At 41.9% G+C, this 20,148-nt stretch overlaps 1 protein-coding gene across 1 annotated transcript; it reads left to right on the top strand.

Moving 5' to 3' along the window:
- Positions 1–2,164: 2,164 nt before the first annotated feature.
- Positions 2,165–8,838, top strand: LOC142945225 (growth hormone secretagogue receptor type 1-like). The gene is made up of 6 exons (XM_076086643.1): positions 2,165–2,300; positions 3,090–3,265; positions 4,235–4,742; positions 4,791–5,087; positions 8,084–8,333; positions 8,703–8,838. Exons 1-6 carry the CDS (start codon positions 2,165–2,167, stop codon positions 8,836–8,838), a joined length of 1,503 nt encoding a protein of 500 aa, XP_075942758.1.
- Positions 8,839–20,148: the final 11,310 nt, after the last annotated feature.

Genomic DNA, 20,148 nt, shown 5'->3' on the forward strand with positions numbered 1-20,148 from the left:
TTTATTAATAAATAATAAAATTCACAATAAAATAAGCCCTCCTGGCTGCCTGCACGTACGGAGGCGGTTGCTATGGAACGTAGCCTGCGGTAGCTGCTAGCATATTGCTTTTTTCATCATAGGCTAAAGTTTATAAAAAATGTAATTATTTGGCTCTTTATTTACAGTATTTGTATGTTGCCATTTATTGTTTGTTGCCATTCAATTTCTATTTCTCAGATGAAGAGTGATAGTAAGAGTGCAAAGGTTTATGAAGAAGTGGGAATGAGACAGGGGGGTGGGGATCAGATAAAAACACCACCACACACTTCTTGTGGGTCATCAGTGATGATTCAGAGGATTCATTTTTATATGTGTATACTTTGTTTTGATTTTAGGAAATTCCTTCATATTATACCTTTAAAGCTCCCATATTGTAAAAAGAAAAGATTTCATGTTGTTTTATTTAAAATTTGTTCTGTATAAATACTGTGAAAGTATCTAAACGCTCCATCCATGGAAAAATACACAGCTCAAATTCAGACACTGTGCCTTTAAACGAGCCGTCAGGAGTTCCGCGTCGTTGTGATGTCACAACTATATAAGGGCTGCGGTCCAATCGTCTTTTTTGAGTGAAATGACCCGGAAGTATCTAAGATAAGAGCCATGATAAGAGCTGTTCGAATTCTCTAAATGCTAAGGAAAGGTGCTTCAATGCTTCCTTTATTGGCTCCTTTAGCATATGAAACACTGGACCTTCCTTTACCAAAGGAAAGTAGATAATTCTGCCCCACAATTCCTTGGGGCGGCAACATTTAAGTTGACGCACCATTTGGCCATCCATGAAAACAAACAATATGTTTATCTCACACAGGTTTAACAATTATACTCATACATTTCATAAAGTAATGGGATTCAAGTTGATGAATATGAATAGACAGTGACAATCCTTACGTGTTACTTCATATGTATTTATTTACTTTGAACATGTACCAAATATCAGCTGACAGGAAGTAAACATGGACCCGAGCTTTTTGTTCTCGTAGACACCCAAAATACAAACATGAACCTTGACATGAGCGGGACATGTCTCCTTTAAGTGCGAAGTGATGGTACCATAGGAATAGAAATGCAGGACTTATATTTGTAATGGAGTATTTTTATATTGACGCTTTGTTACTTTTACACAATTAAAGGGTCTGAATACTTAACGCACCAGTCCCTATTGTTACACTGTATATTAAATAACTAATGAAACAGAAGAGTGTCTATGGCATGGAAATGAGTTAGCAAGGTGATGAAAAGGTAATTTTACAAGCACTTGTGATAAATATGCCTGTTGGTGAACAATTCTTCCTATAAAGTGGTATAACGTGAAACGGCCTAAGTGCACAGGATAGAGCAGGCGGTAAAAGATGAGACGGAGAGGAAGAGAGAGAGAGAGAGAGAGATGAGAGAGGAGTGAGTGAGGGGAGAGGTAGATGTGTGTGTGTGTGTGTAAGTCATGGCAAAGCACAGGTGTGTCATCGCGGCAGAGAGACACTACGCAACGAAGCTCCTCTCAATCAGTGAGTGTGTTATTTATTTATATCTATATGTTGTCTTACATTACGTGAAAGTTCCAAGTGTTTTGTGTGTGTTCTTTTTTTATAGCTAACGTACAGTTTTGGGTCGGGATTGTTTTGTAGGTAGTTGCAAAAAATGTTCTTTTAATTGGTTAATTCTCATGGATATTGATGGGTTTCAGTGATAAAAGAATAACAACTAAAGAAGGAATTGAATTTCAATTAAATCTCTGATAATTGGACCTTAACTGTGTTGATATTAAATATGTGTTCCCTCATATGGGTACAGCAGTTTTTTTGGTTTTTGGTTTTTATGGATTTAGAACTATTAAGGAACATAAAATGAACATAAACAGTGGCATTTAGTGTTGATTTAACTGTTCCAGAGTACTCATGTATGTTAAGTATACAGTATGACACGTACTTTTATGTGTCACCGTTTGTGTGCGCTCATATGTTCTTTTTGTTCACACTCCTCTTCAGTGTTAGCTGTGATTGAGCGACATAGGAAATCCATCGGTGTGCGTCACCTCTGCGCCCTGTAACCTGGGGGACACACACCTCTCCCCCGCTGTTTTCTCCGCTCTCACTTCTTCTGTCCGACCCCATCCTGTGTCATCATGGATCTCATGGAGTGGGGCGACATGGGCAGTGGCTGCGAAGATGAAAACTGTGGCCACGCATCTGGCTTCCCTGAGGACTGCTTGGACCAAGAGTGCCACTCGGAGGAACCTGTGTTCGGATTGATTGAGTTAGGTGGGTAAAAAATATGTGTCGATGTATGCAGGCAATAAAACGCTTAATACAATCTTGCCAAAGACAAAATTAAACTCAGCAATATGTCTGCCAGCTTAGCTGCGGCTGCGATGTACTTAACAGTGTGTGAACTGTTAATTCCGTCAGCTGTTTGCCAAACACACCGTCCAAAAAACAAAAGGGTGCGAGATTAGCCGGAATGCGAGATTAGCCGTGGACAGACACAGAGACGCACACTCAGTCGCGATCCCATAATCCTCCTAAAGGAGATTTAAAAAAGAGAAATTAGATTACAAAGTGGGGATGCAACTAATATAGTTATCCCCTTTGACTTTCGTCTTATTTGATTGAAGGATATTGTGGTGTCAGTCCAATTAAAATCACGCCTTTAAATATTGTTGCCTCTTTCCTTCGATATTCAAGGAATAGTTCAACACCAGAAGCCGGTTTGCTTAGCTTAACATGAAAGGCCCTAAAAACCTATTTTTTCCCCGCACAAAATTATGCCAAAGTTTGAAAAGCTTCACAAATTTCCAGTGGTTTTGTAACTGGTCTGAAGTGAGCGGGGGTCTGTTGGATAACAGCTGCTATACATGTTTTACCTTTTGACAGAGCTTTCCCATAATGTCAAATTATTCCCTTAAATTTCCACGGGCTAGCTGTTCTAGTGATTATAAGTGCATGGTGCAATAAAATTCAAAAAAATTTAATTTAATTTTCCATTCTGACAATGTGTGGAATAAATATAAAAGTGATTCTGATTAAACATATCAATATTTCATATTCTAGTGTGTGTGACTGTCATTTACATTCCACTGATGCTCTTCGGCCTTCTGGGAAACACACTGACAATTCTGGTGGTTTGGCTCCGCCCTCACATGAGAAGCTCCACCTACCTCTACCTGAGCAGCATGGCTGTCAGTGATCTGTTGATACTCCTGCTGCTGCCTCTGGATGTGTATAAGGTACACACACACACACACACACACACACACACACACACACACAGGGTGTATGTACCCTGTTTGTTTGTACCCTTTTTTCATGGATGTTGTGATATGGTCTGACCAGATGTTTTGCTCAAGGTGCAGTCACAGCAAAAATTGCAGACCATTGATGTGAATGAAGAAAGGGGGATGATGCGTTTTGTTCCTTTTGAAAATTGTGTACCAATAACGATTTAAACAAGCACTTGTTGCCATTTCCTCAATGTTGGAACACAACGGCTATCGGTCAGACAACAATTTAGCCTCTGGGGGCCACTCTGGATGTATAAAGGCAACTGGAGTTGGAGGCGGGGTCCCGTTCATATGACCCTTGCTCAGTGACGCATGTAGCTCAGTGGGCCACGAATGCCTTTTAGAGCATGTTCGGGGCTTGTGAGCGCGCCCCAATGGCTAGCTCATGGCCGTCGCTCTGCACTGTGCTTACATGGCGGTTACAGCTGTTGAGAGGCAATTGATGCTCTGACTTTCACATTTAGTTTCTTAAAATCAGGACTTTTTAAAAGGTTTTCAATACAATATTCAGAGAAGAGCGATTGCCTCCATACGGCCCTCAACATGGCGATGGTTGTCAGAGCTAACAGTGTTTACCTACAGAAACCGGAACGCTTCCTATGCTAAAATCTTGTCCCATTGTTTGGCCCTGCCCGTTCTGGATTGACCATTTGTTCACTGTCATTCTCACCTTTGTGTAAATTGTCTCATCGTTCTTTTTCTTTGGTTGACGCACATCTTGTTGTAAAACATCACTATTCTCGTCTAAAATATGTTCTAACTCCAAATGAAGCCGTCAATAAATTGGCTTGTGAACCTGAGAATATTAAGTAAAAGGTCGGTGCACACCTGAGTGTGACTGCTGCGTCATGAAGTGGAATAAAGGTGAAAATGAAAAATGGCGTCAGGGTAAAATGATTGCTGTGTCTCTTCCAGCTCTGGAAGCCCAGACCCTGGCCTTTCGGAGACCTTGCCTGCAAGCTGACAATGTTCCTCTCAGAGTGCTGCACCTTCTGCACCATCCTCCACATCACCTTCCTCTCCCTGGAGAGGTACCTGGCGGTCTGCTGGCCATTCACGGCCAAGACCCTGCTGACACGTCGCAGAACACGGGCTCTCATCGGTTGCCTCTGGCTGGGCGCGGCTGTCAGCGCGGCACCGGTGTTGGTCATGGTTGGAGTGGAGGATGTCGGGGGAGAGGAGCTCGGGCTCGGTGTATTGGGGGAGGATGGAGGGTGGACGAGCAAGGAAGGAGAACAGGGAGGGTTTATGATAGGCGGAGGGCAAAGAGGAAGTGGAGACAATGGAGGATTAGAGGAAAAAGAGTGGGGAGAAAAACAGAAAAAGGGATGGGGTGAAAGAGTCGGGGAGTCAAAATGGTTTGAAGAGAAAGGGGAGAGAAAAGCAGGAATAGAAGAAAGAGGCGAGAGGAATCAAGGGGATGGTGGAAAAAGAGAATTTGAAAATCAAGCAGATGAGGGAGGAGGTGAAGAAGAAGGAGAGATAGAAGTTGAGGAAGAGCGGCAAAATAAGATGAAAGAGGATGAGGGAGGAGGACGGGAAGAAGGCGTTGACCGGGGTGGCGAGATTGACAATAGAGAGTGCCGCTGCACGCACTTCGCAGTCACATCTGGCCTGCTGTCGGCCATGGTGGTTCTCTCCAACTTGTACTTCCTGGTGCCCCTCTGCATCCTGGGACTGGTCTACAGCCTGATCGGACGGACGCTGTGTCTCCGTCCACAAAGCAGACGCAGAGACCAGAGTCACCGGCACACTATCAAAATGCTGGGTGAGAAACACACGCTCACTAACACACACACACCCTCAGGCGCTTCTTTTGATTGAACTAGCGTTCACATAGAGACTAGTTGTTTCTTGAATATTCACACGGAACAGAAAGTGACAAACAGTAGCAGGTGGTGATAATTAACCTCGGTGGGGCCACAGACACCCTGCTAGCAATGTTGTCAAGCTTGACATGTTTAAAATATCCGACTTGAACTTTATAAAAAAGTATTGCAACTTTTTGCATCAAATTATTATGTAGATCAAGCAAGACTAGTCTTTGTATAATAAACCTGTTTGTACGCAAAAAATTAATTTTCAAGTAAAATCAAAGTAGTATTTCAAAGATAATTGTTTCAAGATTCTATTTTTATTAGTGCTGGGCAACGATTAAAATATTTAATCGCGATTAATTGCATGGATTTTTTGCGATTAATCGCATTGTTATGGCAAAATTCAATAATGAATTCAAAAGTAGTGTATTGCTCACTTTTATTTTGAAAGTACTGCTATATGAACAAAAGGGCAATAACATTTCGTTTGTAAACACTTTAAACAAATAAGGTGCTTTTTAACAGCAGTATTCCCTTTACACAGTAGCAGTTAAAATACAGTTATAATGATTCTGATAATAGATATTCAGCCGATGTTCATAACTTTATCTTCATGTGTGTAAGAGATGATATTTGAAATATACACCTTGAAAACTGCAAACCTATCTACTTATTTTTTTATGTTTGTTAAATTCTCAGTAGTGATAACTAAATGATATGCTTATTATACATATTACAAACAAAACACTTTAAAAATTCGACAATATATATTTTAATATTGTCACTGTTGTAAATTGTTTGATTGCATGATTTAGTTTTATTGTGAAGAGCATGAAAACGGAAGTGCTTTTACTTTGAAGAGACAGGAAGTAGAATGGTAGGTGCTCTTGACGCTAACAATATTGATGATAAGTAGAAAACCACATGTTGGGTGCAAGAGCGCGTTGTGTTCACTGTAACACTAATACTGTAGTTCAGACAGTAAAGTGTTCCATTCAAACAAGACGTGTCTTGGTCCTCACTGGAAGCTCCACTTCACAACAATCACGTTTGATCTGTAACGAGACGATCGCGCTCGCGCGTGTGTGTGTGTGTGAGAGACAAGAGTGACGGAGTGTAGGAGGAGTTCCGGACCCAGGGGGAAGAAGGAAGTGACGCCACACAGCTGTTCACTGCTTGCTGCCTGGTTCTTGTGTTAAAAATTAATCTGTCGCTAATGTCGCCAAGCAGAAGGATCCTTTATTAAACAATTGAATTCGACATAAATGCTGAAATTCCATTTTTCAAAAACGTAAAATGGCTGTCATACAAAACTGTGAATCTAAAAGTGGTAACAGCCAACAATTTAGCCTCCGTTTAGTCACATTGTCGCCATCTGTTGGACAGGAGCGGCTAAGCTGGCAATGGCTAGATGTAAGACAACGGGAAGAGGTTGAATACATTATGTCTTAAACAAGTGCAACAAGTGGCTAAAAGTCTGTGCTTCGACAATAAGCTACAAATTTCAATCAAGCTAAAGTTAGCCTGCTAATACATGAACCGTTTAAACTGTAGAGTGGAACCGGTAATGTGGAATATTGATCTGGCCTGACACTTTTTGTTTAATACGAACTGGGAGTATTTAATTCAAGATTTGATACCAATAGTGCTGCAGGAATGAGTCCTAAAACAAGGACATGAGTTAGCATTTTGCACTTCCGGTTTCCTCGTATCTAAGTCAATGGGTTTTTAGAACGGGTTTTGGTTTGATGCCTGAAATAAGGTCTGGGTTCAACACAACTTAAGAGATTTAACATTTTGTTCTACGACATGTTGTTGGGGACATTTAACGTCAACGCAGCGACTATTCCCCCTTTACAGCCTCGTTTGTATCCTCCAGCTTTTTACTTCTGCCGATTCCATTTATGCCTCAAAAATCATAAATGTGATGTTCATTTGGGAAGATTTTCTTGCAGGACAAAGATCTTAAGTATCATAAACATGTGTTTGCCACAGATCTTATTTTCTGCAACAATCCAAAATCCAATGGAAAAATCCCATTGGCGTGTTGTCGAGGGAACCAGTGCGATGCAGACTTCCGTGTTGACCTACAAAAAGACATCATCCCTGCAGCACTCTATTAGACACAATTACCAAATAAACTTCACTAGGTTAGCGTATTTGGATATTTCCCATCATTCTAAACTAAATAAAATATACTACTTTTTCCTAAACACATGCACATATATATCTTATATATATATATCTTATATATATATATATATATATATATATATAAATAAGATATCATTTGACCCACTAAGCCGGTTATGTAACTGCTGAAGTGACATTAGCTTATGTTAGGCAGCTCTTCAAGCTACAGCGACTTCCCGTTTAAATAGTTGATCGCTTTTGACTGGATGATGCTACAGATGTCTCCTAGCAACCAGTTTACATTACATTACATTACAGTCATTTAGCAGACGCTTTTATCCAAAGCGACTTACAATTCAGAGTCTATCACATTTCTACACCGTAGGCACAACTACGGGAGCAATTTTGGGGTTAAGTGTCTTGCTCAAGGACACATCGACATGCGACTAGTGGAGCCAGAGCCGGGGATCGAACCGCCGTCCTTCTGATTGCCACAGTCGCCCCAGTTTAGACATTACTTATGTCTTTATTAGTTAAGACATTTCTTTAGTTTTAAGCTTTAATTGTCCACTTTAGTTAATCACTAGTTTGATACTAGCTAGTTATTAAAAACTACTATACCGGACATTGCACATACATTTAAAGGACTTAAAAGATTCAATATTGAGTCTATTGAGGCTACTTAAACATCGGTAGTATCTGTTTTTATTAGTGTTGGAGAAATATTTTGCCGCTTTCAGGTATTAGTGATTCTAACGTACTCCCCCTGTGTTTTTCTCCCCACCCTACCCTTCTGTGTCACCACCTTCTCCAGGAGTGATCGTCTTGGCGTTTGTCCTGTGCTGGCTGCCCTTCCACGTGGGTCGCACCATTTTCTCTCTTTCAATGGGCACCGGTTCTGACGGACAGGAAGGGCACATGGACACAGACGTGCACTCTGACCTCAACACCCTCGCTGACGTTGCCATAGACGCAGATATCAACGCACACGCTGAACCCATTAGCCACTCAGATTCGGACACGCACCTCGAAACCAGAAAGACGACTGCACACGCTCACGCAGAGCGAGACGAAATACTCTGCGACGTCTGCGCAAAGACCAAAATCGACACACACACTGATGTAGACGCACACCCGGGTAGATTAGCACACAAGAGAGACACAAACAACACACACGCCAACAGGCCGAGCGGTACGCATGTACACACACTTGTCCAAAACGGGACACTCATGCAGGTACGCTCACGAAATAACACGCCTGATCACACACCTTCCGCCGTGCGCACACACACCGTGACGCCCACCGGCCTGTACGAAGAGGATGCGCAAAATGACACACGCTTCGACGGTACACGCCCCGACACGCACGCGTATTTTTTATACTATCTGTCTCAGTATTTCAACCTGGTGTCCTCCGTCCTCTTCTTCCTCAGTGCTGCCGTCAACCCTTTACTGTACAACCTGATGTCCGCCAAGTATCGACACGCCGTGCGCAGCCTCGTGCGCACAGACACGCAGTCCCACAGCCTGAGCACGACCACGACGCGGCACTCCACGACCACTTTATAAGGGCCAATACTGCACGCACAGAAACAGACGCAAAGTGAAAACAATGAGTATGTATAGATTAAAAAGGGTGTTTTTAAGTTTGTCAATTATGTATCTGAAAAATTCATGATAAGGATTTATTGATGTTATGTTCGTCAAAAATGTCAACCAAACGTATAGTAGCTTGGAAACGTAAAGGATAGGTTTGGAGCGCAGGTGTAAATATTAACAGTAAATAAGCAAAAAACTACAAACTTCATAAAAGCATTGAGCATGTGGCTGTTTCCTGAAGGCATTGTGTATCCGTGTAGACCCGGTCCATTGAACACTAACTTTATCTGACTGAGGTTTTTTGTTGAGCTGAAATATCAGCTGCCTAAAGCGTGATTTATGCTTGCCACATCTGTGAGTGTCCGCACGGCCGAAGTAACATCGCACCATTCCACGCGTCAGGTTTTTGCCTGTCCGTGCACATCCAACATTTTTGAACATTTTAGAAAACATTTTAGAAAAATTCAAAAAGGAGAACTTTGAGGTCTGAGAATGTCTCTTTACCACATAGAGAAACCCGCACGCAGTGTAAAAGATCCAAACCTTTCCTCCATTCCATGTCAGCCGTTCCTGCAGAAATGTTATACGACGCCTAATGGTGAAGACAAACCGACCAACGGAAAGACATGGTGGAACCCAAAACGGTCCGGTTGCTGGTTTTGGCTCAACTGTTTTCAAAATGTATATATAATAAATATATGTAGAACTCTACAGGATCCGTAGATGTACGGCAACAGACTTTGTGTTTGTCCACCTTGTATTGATCTGTGGCGTTGTCCGTGGTGCTAAGGTAGCAAACAGATGTTATGGGGGTGCCGCTAGTTGTGGGGGGGATCAAACTCGAGTCCGTTCCCCTTGTTGAAAATGGACAAATCGCCTACTGATTACAGCAACCAGTAACTCCCTGAGTGTATATACAGCATAAGAATATTGTACTCGGATTAGAAACATTAGAAACCTGCAACGTCACTGCTCATTGACAATCTTCTGTCTTAATGTGTATAGCAGGGCTAATTCACTCAGAGTGTGTGTGTTTCACAGCAAATGAGGCACTTTCCACAATATATATTTTATACAGGAGAAATTGTATGCTTACGTTAAATCGCGGTGACAGCAGCCGGCTCAAATACGCTGTACATCCACAGATGTGCGCACACACACACGCACACACACACACACACACACACGCACACACACAGAATAGAATCATTTTGATTCATGTAGTTTCATACCGGCTGATGTGTTTAGACGTAATATATATAACATTAACGTGTCCAGATACGGATACAAATGTCTTTATTCGATTCACACTCAAGGTGTTAGCACCTCTGTGGAGGAGGTTATGTTTTCTGTCAGCAGGAAACACCTCAGAATGGATTTCCTGAAGTTTGTCGGACAGATCGGCCGCGGGGCTGAAGGACAATTGATTTGATTGTGTTAGTAACCCGGGCCATTTGTGCCATGAGATCAGGTCTTTTATAAAATGTATGTACGTACGTACGTAAGTATATATATTTGAAGTACACACTTGATGACAAAAAACTTGTAATTAAAAAAGAATATCTGTAGTTATTTTCTTTCAAGTGTCTCACATGAATTATAAATCTGCCATATTTAATGTTTTGCTTGTGTCCCCTGGGATCAAGAGTTATCTCTTAAGTATTGTTTCAAAAACCTTGAAAACCAAATATATGTGTGTAGGCTAAGTGTACAAAATAAACGAGAGACATTTCATGTTTACCAAAATGTCAAATTATTATTCTCAAGTGAAGGCTTGTGCTCAAAGCAGTGTTAACATTCTCCAGTCTCTTTGATCTGTTATGGCCAAATACCACATTTTTGGAAGATGTGAAAGCAGAAACAAGAAGAAAATTGCAGTAAGTCCCAATCCTATTGTTTTATACCTGCATTCTTTTTACCCGTAGCCAGCTAACCTTTTAAATATTTAGACATTATGGGGACATTTTTTCTAACCATGGACTAAATATAATCTGTTTCTTATCATCTAAACGCAGACCATTGTCATTAGATTTCCTCAATTCTGGGATGTGTCATGCACTGTATGGGTATCTCTGTATTTGAGCAGTTTGTTTGCTGTGTGTGTGTGTGTGTGTGTGTGTGTGTGTGCGTGCGTGCGTGCGTGTGTGTGTGTGTGCATGCGTGTGTGTGTGTGTGTGTCCGCCCTGCGTGTTTCTAGACTTTGTACCCAGTTGATTTCCTTCTGAATGGTCAGCGACAGCAACTCTGTTGTGTTTTTTTTACCATTTTCACCACCAGTTTCTGTGCGGCCGTTTACAGTCCCCGTGGACGCTGAGATGGGAATAAACTGCAGTACTTCTCCAAAGACCATAGACTGTCTGTATGACACCGCCAGGTATGCAAATAGGCAGAAAACTGAACACCTATAGTAGTGACTTTAAATATGTGTTTTTGTCCTTTGTATAAACCGATTGAAACCTTTACATACTGACGTACTGTAACCCCAGGCAGGGGGCAGGTATAACTCAGCTGACGGACAATAGAAGTTCCGAAAATTTGACCGTATCAGTCCAACCCAGCATGTCGTAACTCTCCAGCTATGCAGGCCTGGTTCCTGACGCCTCCCTGGACGCCTCCCTGGCCTCTCTGCTGTCCCTGAACTCCTCCTGGGCTCTGGAGCAGCAGTACTCTGCCCTGCAGAGCCGTATGACCCAGCAGCAAAGCTTCGCCTTCAACCGCGACCTCCACACCCTCTTTGGAGGAAACACCACGGTCAGATCATAGTTGCGTTTGGTTTGCATCCAACTATCCTTAATCGTACCTGGAACATTATGGTATCTGGAGATGAGTGTTCCTGAAACATAAAATCAGGCAATGTGATTCATTCTGTGGAGGAAATTTGCAATTATCAGGATTCTTCCCAACAAACGACTTTAAGTAATAAAGTAGTGTATATATATATATATATATATATATATATATATATATATATATATATATATATATATATATATATATAGAAGCATTTCCACTCCTAAACACATTTGTATATCATCAATAATTATGCAGTTACATTGTCTAAAAGGTTTTTAATAATGTCCAAATGTGTGTGTGTTGATTCTGTAGGTGAGGTATGGGGCCGTGGGTGTTGTTGCACTAGCTCTCTCGGTCCTGTTTGAGATGCTAGCCCATCACCAGACCGCCGGGTCGGCCTCGAGGAGCGCTGAGGTCCAACTCCCACCACCAGACCCCATACGCAGAATGTTTGGGCTCGACGCCGGGTCGGACATCAGCTCCATTGCCAGCGAGTTTCTCAAACAGGTGGCTGCATTTTTAGGTCCAGTCCAGTAATAATAGTAACTTTATCATTGGAGCTAGTGTTGGTAGTCTTCAGTAACCAGCAAGAGTACACTAGATTCAACAATTCGCTAAATCTAGTGAGAAAGTCGCCAAGTTGACAACACTGACAGGCCTCCCTCCAAAGCCACTCCCCCAAAATTATTATAATGAACGCAAACAACGAACATGGCTATTGTTAGTACTCACAGGTGTCAAGCTAGCATCATGTAGAAGACTCCAGTGATGCACAATGAGTACATGGGCAGAGTGCGCGCAGGTAGGGAGGCCGGTTGCCTTATTACAGTCCTGCGACTGCCAGTCACCACATTTTCTTCTCTTTTTTTTTGTCAAAAAATTTGATTTATTGATTGCTTTCGGAATTTAATTACAATTGCAACAAATATAACAAAAATATTTTTGAAGAAGATTACCAACCCCAGCTTTAAGGGTTGAGCCTTAAATTGAGAATTTAAAATACTACTTACTATAAGTGGCAATCACGCAATAATGTTGAATGCTAGAATATAGTGTAACAGTAACACTCAAGATGGTGAGTCATAAGGTCGGTGAACTGACTCAGTAGGGTCAGTAACACAACAGCATCTATTTAAAGTTTGCTAAAATGATCCAACATAAGCGTGGTCATAAAGGAGAACGAGGCTGTAGCAACATACCCCCGAGTGTATTGTACTGAGGAAGGGTGTGGTTTCTTTCTTACAAACCTTTGTATTTGTGAGGAGAAGAATGTGTTGTTTCTCCTTTTAAAAGTTAAACAGACTCTCTTCAGACCTTTTGACAAACCACAGCTGCTCAGTCTTCAGAGTTACCATTATGCTAACCTTAGAATTTATCAAATATATACGTAAATATGGTAAAACAAAATCTCAGCACATTTTACACACAGTTTACTTAAACTGCCCAGATCACACGCATATCACAACATGTTGATTCTTGCAAGTTTCTAGCACCGATGCACAAAATAAGCTGAAATAAACTCAGGTACATTATAAGATCCAATCAAAAGTATCACTTAAGCTGACTCTAAAATGTCTCCAAAGTTGTAGAGATGTAGAACCATTCAAAAATGTCGGGTCAAGCTTAGGCAGCACAATGCGATGTATTTTGTAATGAACTAGAGTCTTAAGTCTTACATGATAATCCTACACTAAATATCATCCACCTGCAGGTTCCTGGTGCAGCCGGTGACCAGGACAAGATGGCAGCACTGCTGCAGAGCTCTGAGAGAAAGCTGAGATCCGAGCTGACGGACTTCTACGGCAGGATGCTGTTACCGGACAGGAGCGCTCTCAGCTCTGTTGGGGTTGGTTCAAAGCATCCACAGAAACAATATAAACAGTGGTGCTTGTGCATTTTTCTGACCATATTTGGACTGCGGAGGTTTGACGCCGCGGTAGAGACGCTGTATCCGGCTCTGGTAGCAACCTTTCAGTCACAATGTAGCCCCGCCTTAAAGGATACCCTGCGTTATGGTCTATTTGACTCTAAATGAGACCATAATTTACTACACGAACTTCATGCTGTATTGAAGAATACTTGAAGAGCGACTAATACCGTAAACTCGTGTTCACAATGTTTATTGAGGTAATAAATCAAGTCAGAAGTGGGGTCATTTTATCAAAGACTTCCAAACAATAGGACTTCTTTTTTCAACCAGAGGGGTCGCCCCGGTGGCCATGAGAAAGAATGCAAGTTTAAGGCACTTAGGCATTGGCTTTACTTTTCAAACCTGGAGGTTGTCGCCTGCTTGTACACCTGGGATAATTCATCAATTAATCTAGGAAGTATGATAATCCTCGTTTTAACCCCGAGTTTGCTAGTCATGGTCTGCTGTATGGTTTGGCTCAAATTCGTCCCAATATCCAAACTAAATGTAGTAACCCCGGGTTTAAACTTCAACAGCGGGGTTAAAAAGTGTGAGGTGTAAAGACTGTCTTGTACCTCTTGTGTGCAGGTCAAGCAATGGCTGAACGGAGCTGCTCTCCACGTCCACATCATCCTCCACTGGAAGCGTCTGACCGACCCATCAGCAGGACACGACTTAAATCTGGACTACCATCACCGTGTTGACCCACTGCTTAAGACCTACAGAGAGTATCTGGTCAAATCGGTACTGCTCCTGTCTTTTGTGACATATCCAATTCGACATAGTTGAGAGAAAATGAATGATCCTACAGTGCAGCGATTTTCTGCCCACTGGGGAAGAGTTGTAGACACCCATGGAGAATTACTCACAATAACATTTCCCCAAAATGATCAGCAGAGGTCAGAAGGCTACTGTCTACAGCACTGCAAGTAACTTACCTCATACAACTTCACATTATACAGATTGGAAACAGAGCTTCAGAAGGAGTCGTCCTACTGTATATTTTACCAAAGCCTAGTTTTAAGGTCTACAGAATATCTCCGGTTGTTAAGTTTGTACTTCTGATCATGGAAACATTTCAAACACGAGCATCAGTCCATGATCCCTCTCTCTGCCTACAGGTTAAAGTGTTTCCGCCCATGAGTCCCGGTCCCAGCGGGATGCTGATAGTGGAGCCTCTAAGAAATGTGAGCCACGTGGTTCCCCATAGAGTCTGCGAACGCAGGGCCATCCAGCGGACTCTGGTGGACCGCTTCCTGTCGGACCAGAACCTGCAGAAGGGAAAGGAGTTCTTTCAGAGCTCCCGCAAGCACCGTGACGCTCTAATAGCACAGCGAGGACACTTTCAGCTGAGCACGGCGTGAGAACAACGACTGGCCGAGGCTTTAGAGTGCTGCAGGGATGAAGTGTTTTTGTCGAACAACCCCGGAAGTTAGCATCCACGACAGAAAGCCGATGGGATTCTTTCATCCGATTTGGGATTATTGCAAACACAAGTATATGATACTTGTATGTTTTGTTCAACAAGATAACCTTCACAAATGAACACCACATTTATGACTTTAGAAACGTGAATGCAATCGGCAGAAGTAAAAAGCGTCAACGAAATACGTCAGGGTCACATGAAAGCGAGTATACACAACAATGCTGTAAAGGCGGACTAGTCGGCGTACCGTCTTTTTGTCTTATTTAGCCACTTTTTTAAGACACTTAAAAGCTTCAAAATTCAAGAGAGGGGATTTCTTAACCTTCATATTGTAGAACAAAACGTTAAAATGTCTTAACGTCGTGTTATTTCAGGTATCAGACCAAAAACCAGTTTACTTCAAGACGAGGGAACCGAAAGTTCAAAAATGCTGACTCGTTTCCGGGTCTTAGGACTCATTCCTGCAGCATTTGATTAGACCATTTGACCTGGGTTGGGTCTCAGTTCCTCAGAACTCAGTGGACAAGTGTCGACCTCCTTAGTCCATTGATAATTGTGGTAATGCCGAAAGCGCCCTGTTCAAAGGTTGAGCCTGTATGGAATAAAACACTGTCATTTGCTACTTTCTATTTATTGTGTCAGGTTGGTTCAAACCAGCCTCACAGAGACATCTCTTCTTTGCATTAATCACTGTTTGATATAGATGTGTTGAGAGTCATTTATCTGGCGATGAACGCGGAATACTGGGTACTGCAGAGATTATGAGCTGATAAAAGGCAGGTGTGTGAGCTGTGAGGGAGGTGATCAGCCGATTGCAGGCAGGTGTGAAGGTAGACTGGGCCAAGGTTGATGGCAAGACAGGATGAGACACACTCACACCTATACACACACATAGACAAGCCAGGGACATGGAAGAGAAGTATGGCAACACTGTAAACCACAAGGGAGAGACGGGGGCACGGCTATAGCTGTGACAGTTGTATCTTTGTTTGTTTAATCTGCACAAAGTTTAAAGAGTGAAAATGACAATTTCTGGTTTTACTGGGGGGGTTACATGCCGGACTATTTCTTCTTCTTTGAAGCAAATTTTACTTCGAGACCAAACTGCAGAATTACAACTTCAGGGTCCGTCATGTGATGCCATAAGGCCCAAAAAAACTTTTTCCCATAGACTTACACTATGTCATTCACCGTGCTCATATTCATACATGCACATACAGCCACACCCTCTCCACTTTTAATCTCAATGTTAAGACCTTCGGGTTATTCCTCTCCTTTTATCTACATTGTTTAAATCTAAAGCGTTTAAGTTACAGTGTAGGATTCTTTAGTTTAACTGCGGTTCAGTCACACGATGTAATAGACAGTCTCCACCACCACGTGGCGCTGTGGTACAAAGATCTGAAAGGTTCAGTTGAACATTAAAGCTCCTGTGTGAATTTCTTTTAATGGAGGGCGACAGAGTTTATTAAATACTTATGAAATTGAAACCTTTTTAAGTGATACAATATTGACAACCCATTAATTAAGCATGAGTGAACACACAGGACGTCATTATCAATTAGTTTAACTGAGACCTGATTATGTAACATTTGTTACATTACAGTGTTTTTAAGCACATAATATATATTTTGGTTATAATGTGATTATTCTCACTGATTTCAGGTCACATTTTCATTTAATTTATAAGGAGATTTTATAAGATTTTATTTGTATTCTTTTTATTTTACTGCACTTCTCGGTTGTATACGACTCCACGGTTTCCTCGGTCAGAGGCCAATCTTACAATTCTCATGCGCAATCATCACCTTTGTACGTGGAGCAGAACACCTGCTCTATAGCATGAAAGACGGACCTGTCAATCTGCTGCTGCATCATGTTGTGCATTCACCCCGTACAGGTAGGTGCGGATGAAGCAGCGTGCTTATTTCGCTGTGTGATGCACAGCGTCTCAGTGTGTTCCCAAAGGCACAGCAGGGATTTAATTGCTTCAGCTGACAACTGGTGGATACAGACTATGTGAGAGCATTCCGGTCAGGCAAACAAGGTTCTGTTTGAAAAGTGAAGGTATAACTATCTATTTATGTAGATATAGAATGTATCTATCTATCTATCATATATTCATATATACACAGTATATATGAATGTAATTGATCTTTGTCTTATTTTCTTACAGAACGGGCCTCGCACGGCAGTTTTAGATTTGAACTCCAAAATGAATGCTAACGAGCATGACGACAACTTCAAATGGTGATATTTGTTGTGTTTGTATATTTTTTATTAGCCTGATGCTCCACATGGTTTCTCTGAGAAACCTTCATTGAAGACTATCAAAGGCAGGCACTCTCAAAAGAAAATACGTGGCAGGTGATTGGATGAACCATCTGCCAAGCAAACTCTTGCCGAAGCGAGAAAAAAGCGAAAACGTCTTTTCCATCGAGAAAAGCCTTCTCTCAGTGAAGAAATACTCTCCAGTTCCGTTATAAGTGATGCTATTGTAGCAACTACGCTAACCTCTTCAGGAGCCACCGTCGCTGCATAGGACGAACAGTTGCCTCTCCACGTCGTTAGCATAGACTGTATATAAGAAGTGGACGTAGTCATCACGACGTCACCCATTTATTTGTGGGCTGCCGTTTTGAAGCCTCAAGTTTTGGCGATTTCGCCGTCGCCATCTTGTTTTTTCGCAACCAATGAACGGATGTTACCATATTTGGAATGCGGCGGAGTGAACGTGAACATCATGCTGTATTAATGAAGACTTGAAACTAGCGATTAAAGACCATAAACTCATGTTTACTGAGATAATAAATCAAGTGAGAAGTAGAGTCATTTTCTCATAGATCGGGCTTATTCTTGCAACAAATCTAAGCCGTGCTTAGGACACAGATTTTAAGGGCAAACACATTACTCATTAGTGTGATATCGCGATAATCCAAAGCTAGTACGTTTTTGCCCCAAAGAAGCAAAAATATAAAAATACAAACACAACTCTTAAATATTTCTATGAAAATGCAGCATGGAACCCCCAGGCAACCCCATATTTCACCCCAGTAACCACCTGGTAACATCCAACCAGATCCTTTGCCCAGTGCACCTAGTAACCCTGGTACTTTAGCAGCTCAGGTATTACTCTTATGGATGCAGTTTATAGATGCCCTTGTCTTCCATCCTCCACTGGCAATTTAACATCCACTTAATTTTGTTCTATTCTCTGGTGAAAAGACATGATTATCCGTTCTCGTGTGCACAAACCAGATTATCAGCAGAACATGTTCTCCTTATTACTCACTCAACACTCACCCACCTTCCTCCCTTCATTGTTGATACAGCTGTGTGCATTTCAAATGTACCTGATAAATCAAATCATATGAAGAACACCTCCATCCTGCTCCAGAGCCTTTGTGAACGTGACCCGGTGAATACGATCAATCAAACGACGCTGGTCTGGACTTCATTTATTCATTAATGATAATTGTAATGGCAATATGTAGGTTGTTCACCAAACAGTCTTTCACCAGGCAGTCATCTGGCTAATAGAAAGACTATCACTTAGCTTGGGTGGAATGGGATACACTGCGGGGCAAGATTTTGACTGTATGACAGAGTTGAGGGAGGAGTAACAAAGTGTGTGTGTGTGCGGGGGGGGGGGCTGCAGACTATTTGCTGGGCAGGACCAGTGCCTTCCCGGAGTCTCTGCTGGTTGCTTGGCAAGTGCTCCCAGTGATCTTTGTACAAATTAATCAAACAAGTTTTTTTTTTTAAAGTTAATTAGAAGATAGATGGATTTTGTTCTTTTTTGACACAGCCAGGTCATCTGTTTTTCCCCTTTTTCCACTCTTCGTGCCAAACCTAAGCTAAACTACTGGCGGTAACTTCGTATGTACCGGAGAGACATTTCAAAAAAGGTCAAACAATTCCTTCGCCGTTTGACAGCGGTGACAAATGTTGACTATTTGGCTGATCATAACGCTGAGGTTGAAGAGAAAAATGCATCCAATTACTTTCTACTCTCAGCCTCTCACGTTCTCTTGCATAGAAACAATACTCCGAAGAGTACTGAGCACAATTAGCAAAACAAATCAGCAAGCGTTTCATGGAATTGATCCCGAGGCATGATACAATGTGGAAATTAGCAGCATGTATCTCTCCTGGCACAAACTCAATACCCCTCTTCCATTCCAGTGGACCGAAGAGCTACGTTTAACAAGCCGCCTTTTCCAAGGGATTCATTCCTGTTTCAATCCAGCAACACGTGGACGTAAATACTCGACATAAATGCATAAATAAATGATACGCAAGCTTGCACACGCAGCCGGCACATTCACACATGAGGGAAATAAACGCACACATGTACTCCATGCACGCTCATGAGATATTCTCTCTGAGCCCCCAGCAAGGCAAAGATCTCTACAGCAAATGATTGAGCGATCTAATTATGAAGTGGGGGGGTGAAAGCATCCAGTGGTTTACTACCAGTATTCATTACCTGTAGTGGTGTTGCTCAACGGGAGGGACCCGTAACATATGGAGCAAATGAATGCAATAAGGATTCAGAGCTTCTGGGCTAAGAAAGCTGTGATGACATGTTTGAGGTATAGATGCACATCTGCATCAAGTTGCATACTCTCTTAAGGGAGCGATTGCTGTTTTTGCTGCCATTTCTTAGCCTGAGAGCCTGCTTCAACTGCTTTGCAAAGTATCTGTAAGGATAAATATATCTGACAAAAAAGGAAATCAATACGATGGAAAAATGTATTTAATTTGCAGAAGAAAGCTTCACACTATGGTTGAGCCATAGTTTGAGTTGTCCAAACCCCTGACATTTGATTTAAAATGTGTGCTACTCTCTTTTAATCTACGTGTAATGGCTGCTGCAAGAATTTGGGATTTTAAAATTGACCTCAAACACTTTTTTTGTTGTTTATTTTCATCTCCAGCCAAACACTAGTCCTCCAACTGCAATTGTGTTGTTGCAAGGCATACTAAAGTTCATGACCAAAGTTTGTAGGTCAATTAGTAATCAAGTAATATAAAGGAAACATTTTGAAATGTACTTTTTGATGAACACACGTTGCTCATTCACTTATTATTAAAAAAGGAGCAGTGTGTACGAATTAGGGGCATCTAGTGGTGAGGCTGCATCCAACGG

This window comes from Anarhichas minor, unplaced genomic scaffold (assembly GCF_050575085.1).
Source record: "Anarhichas minor isolate MPS153535 unplaced genomic scaffold, ASM5057508v1 ptg000007l, whole genome shotgun sequence".
NCBI classification, from domain to species: Eukaryota; Metazoa; Chordata; class Actinopteri; order Perciformes; family Anarhichadidae; genus Anarhichas; species Anarhichas minor.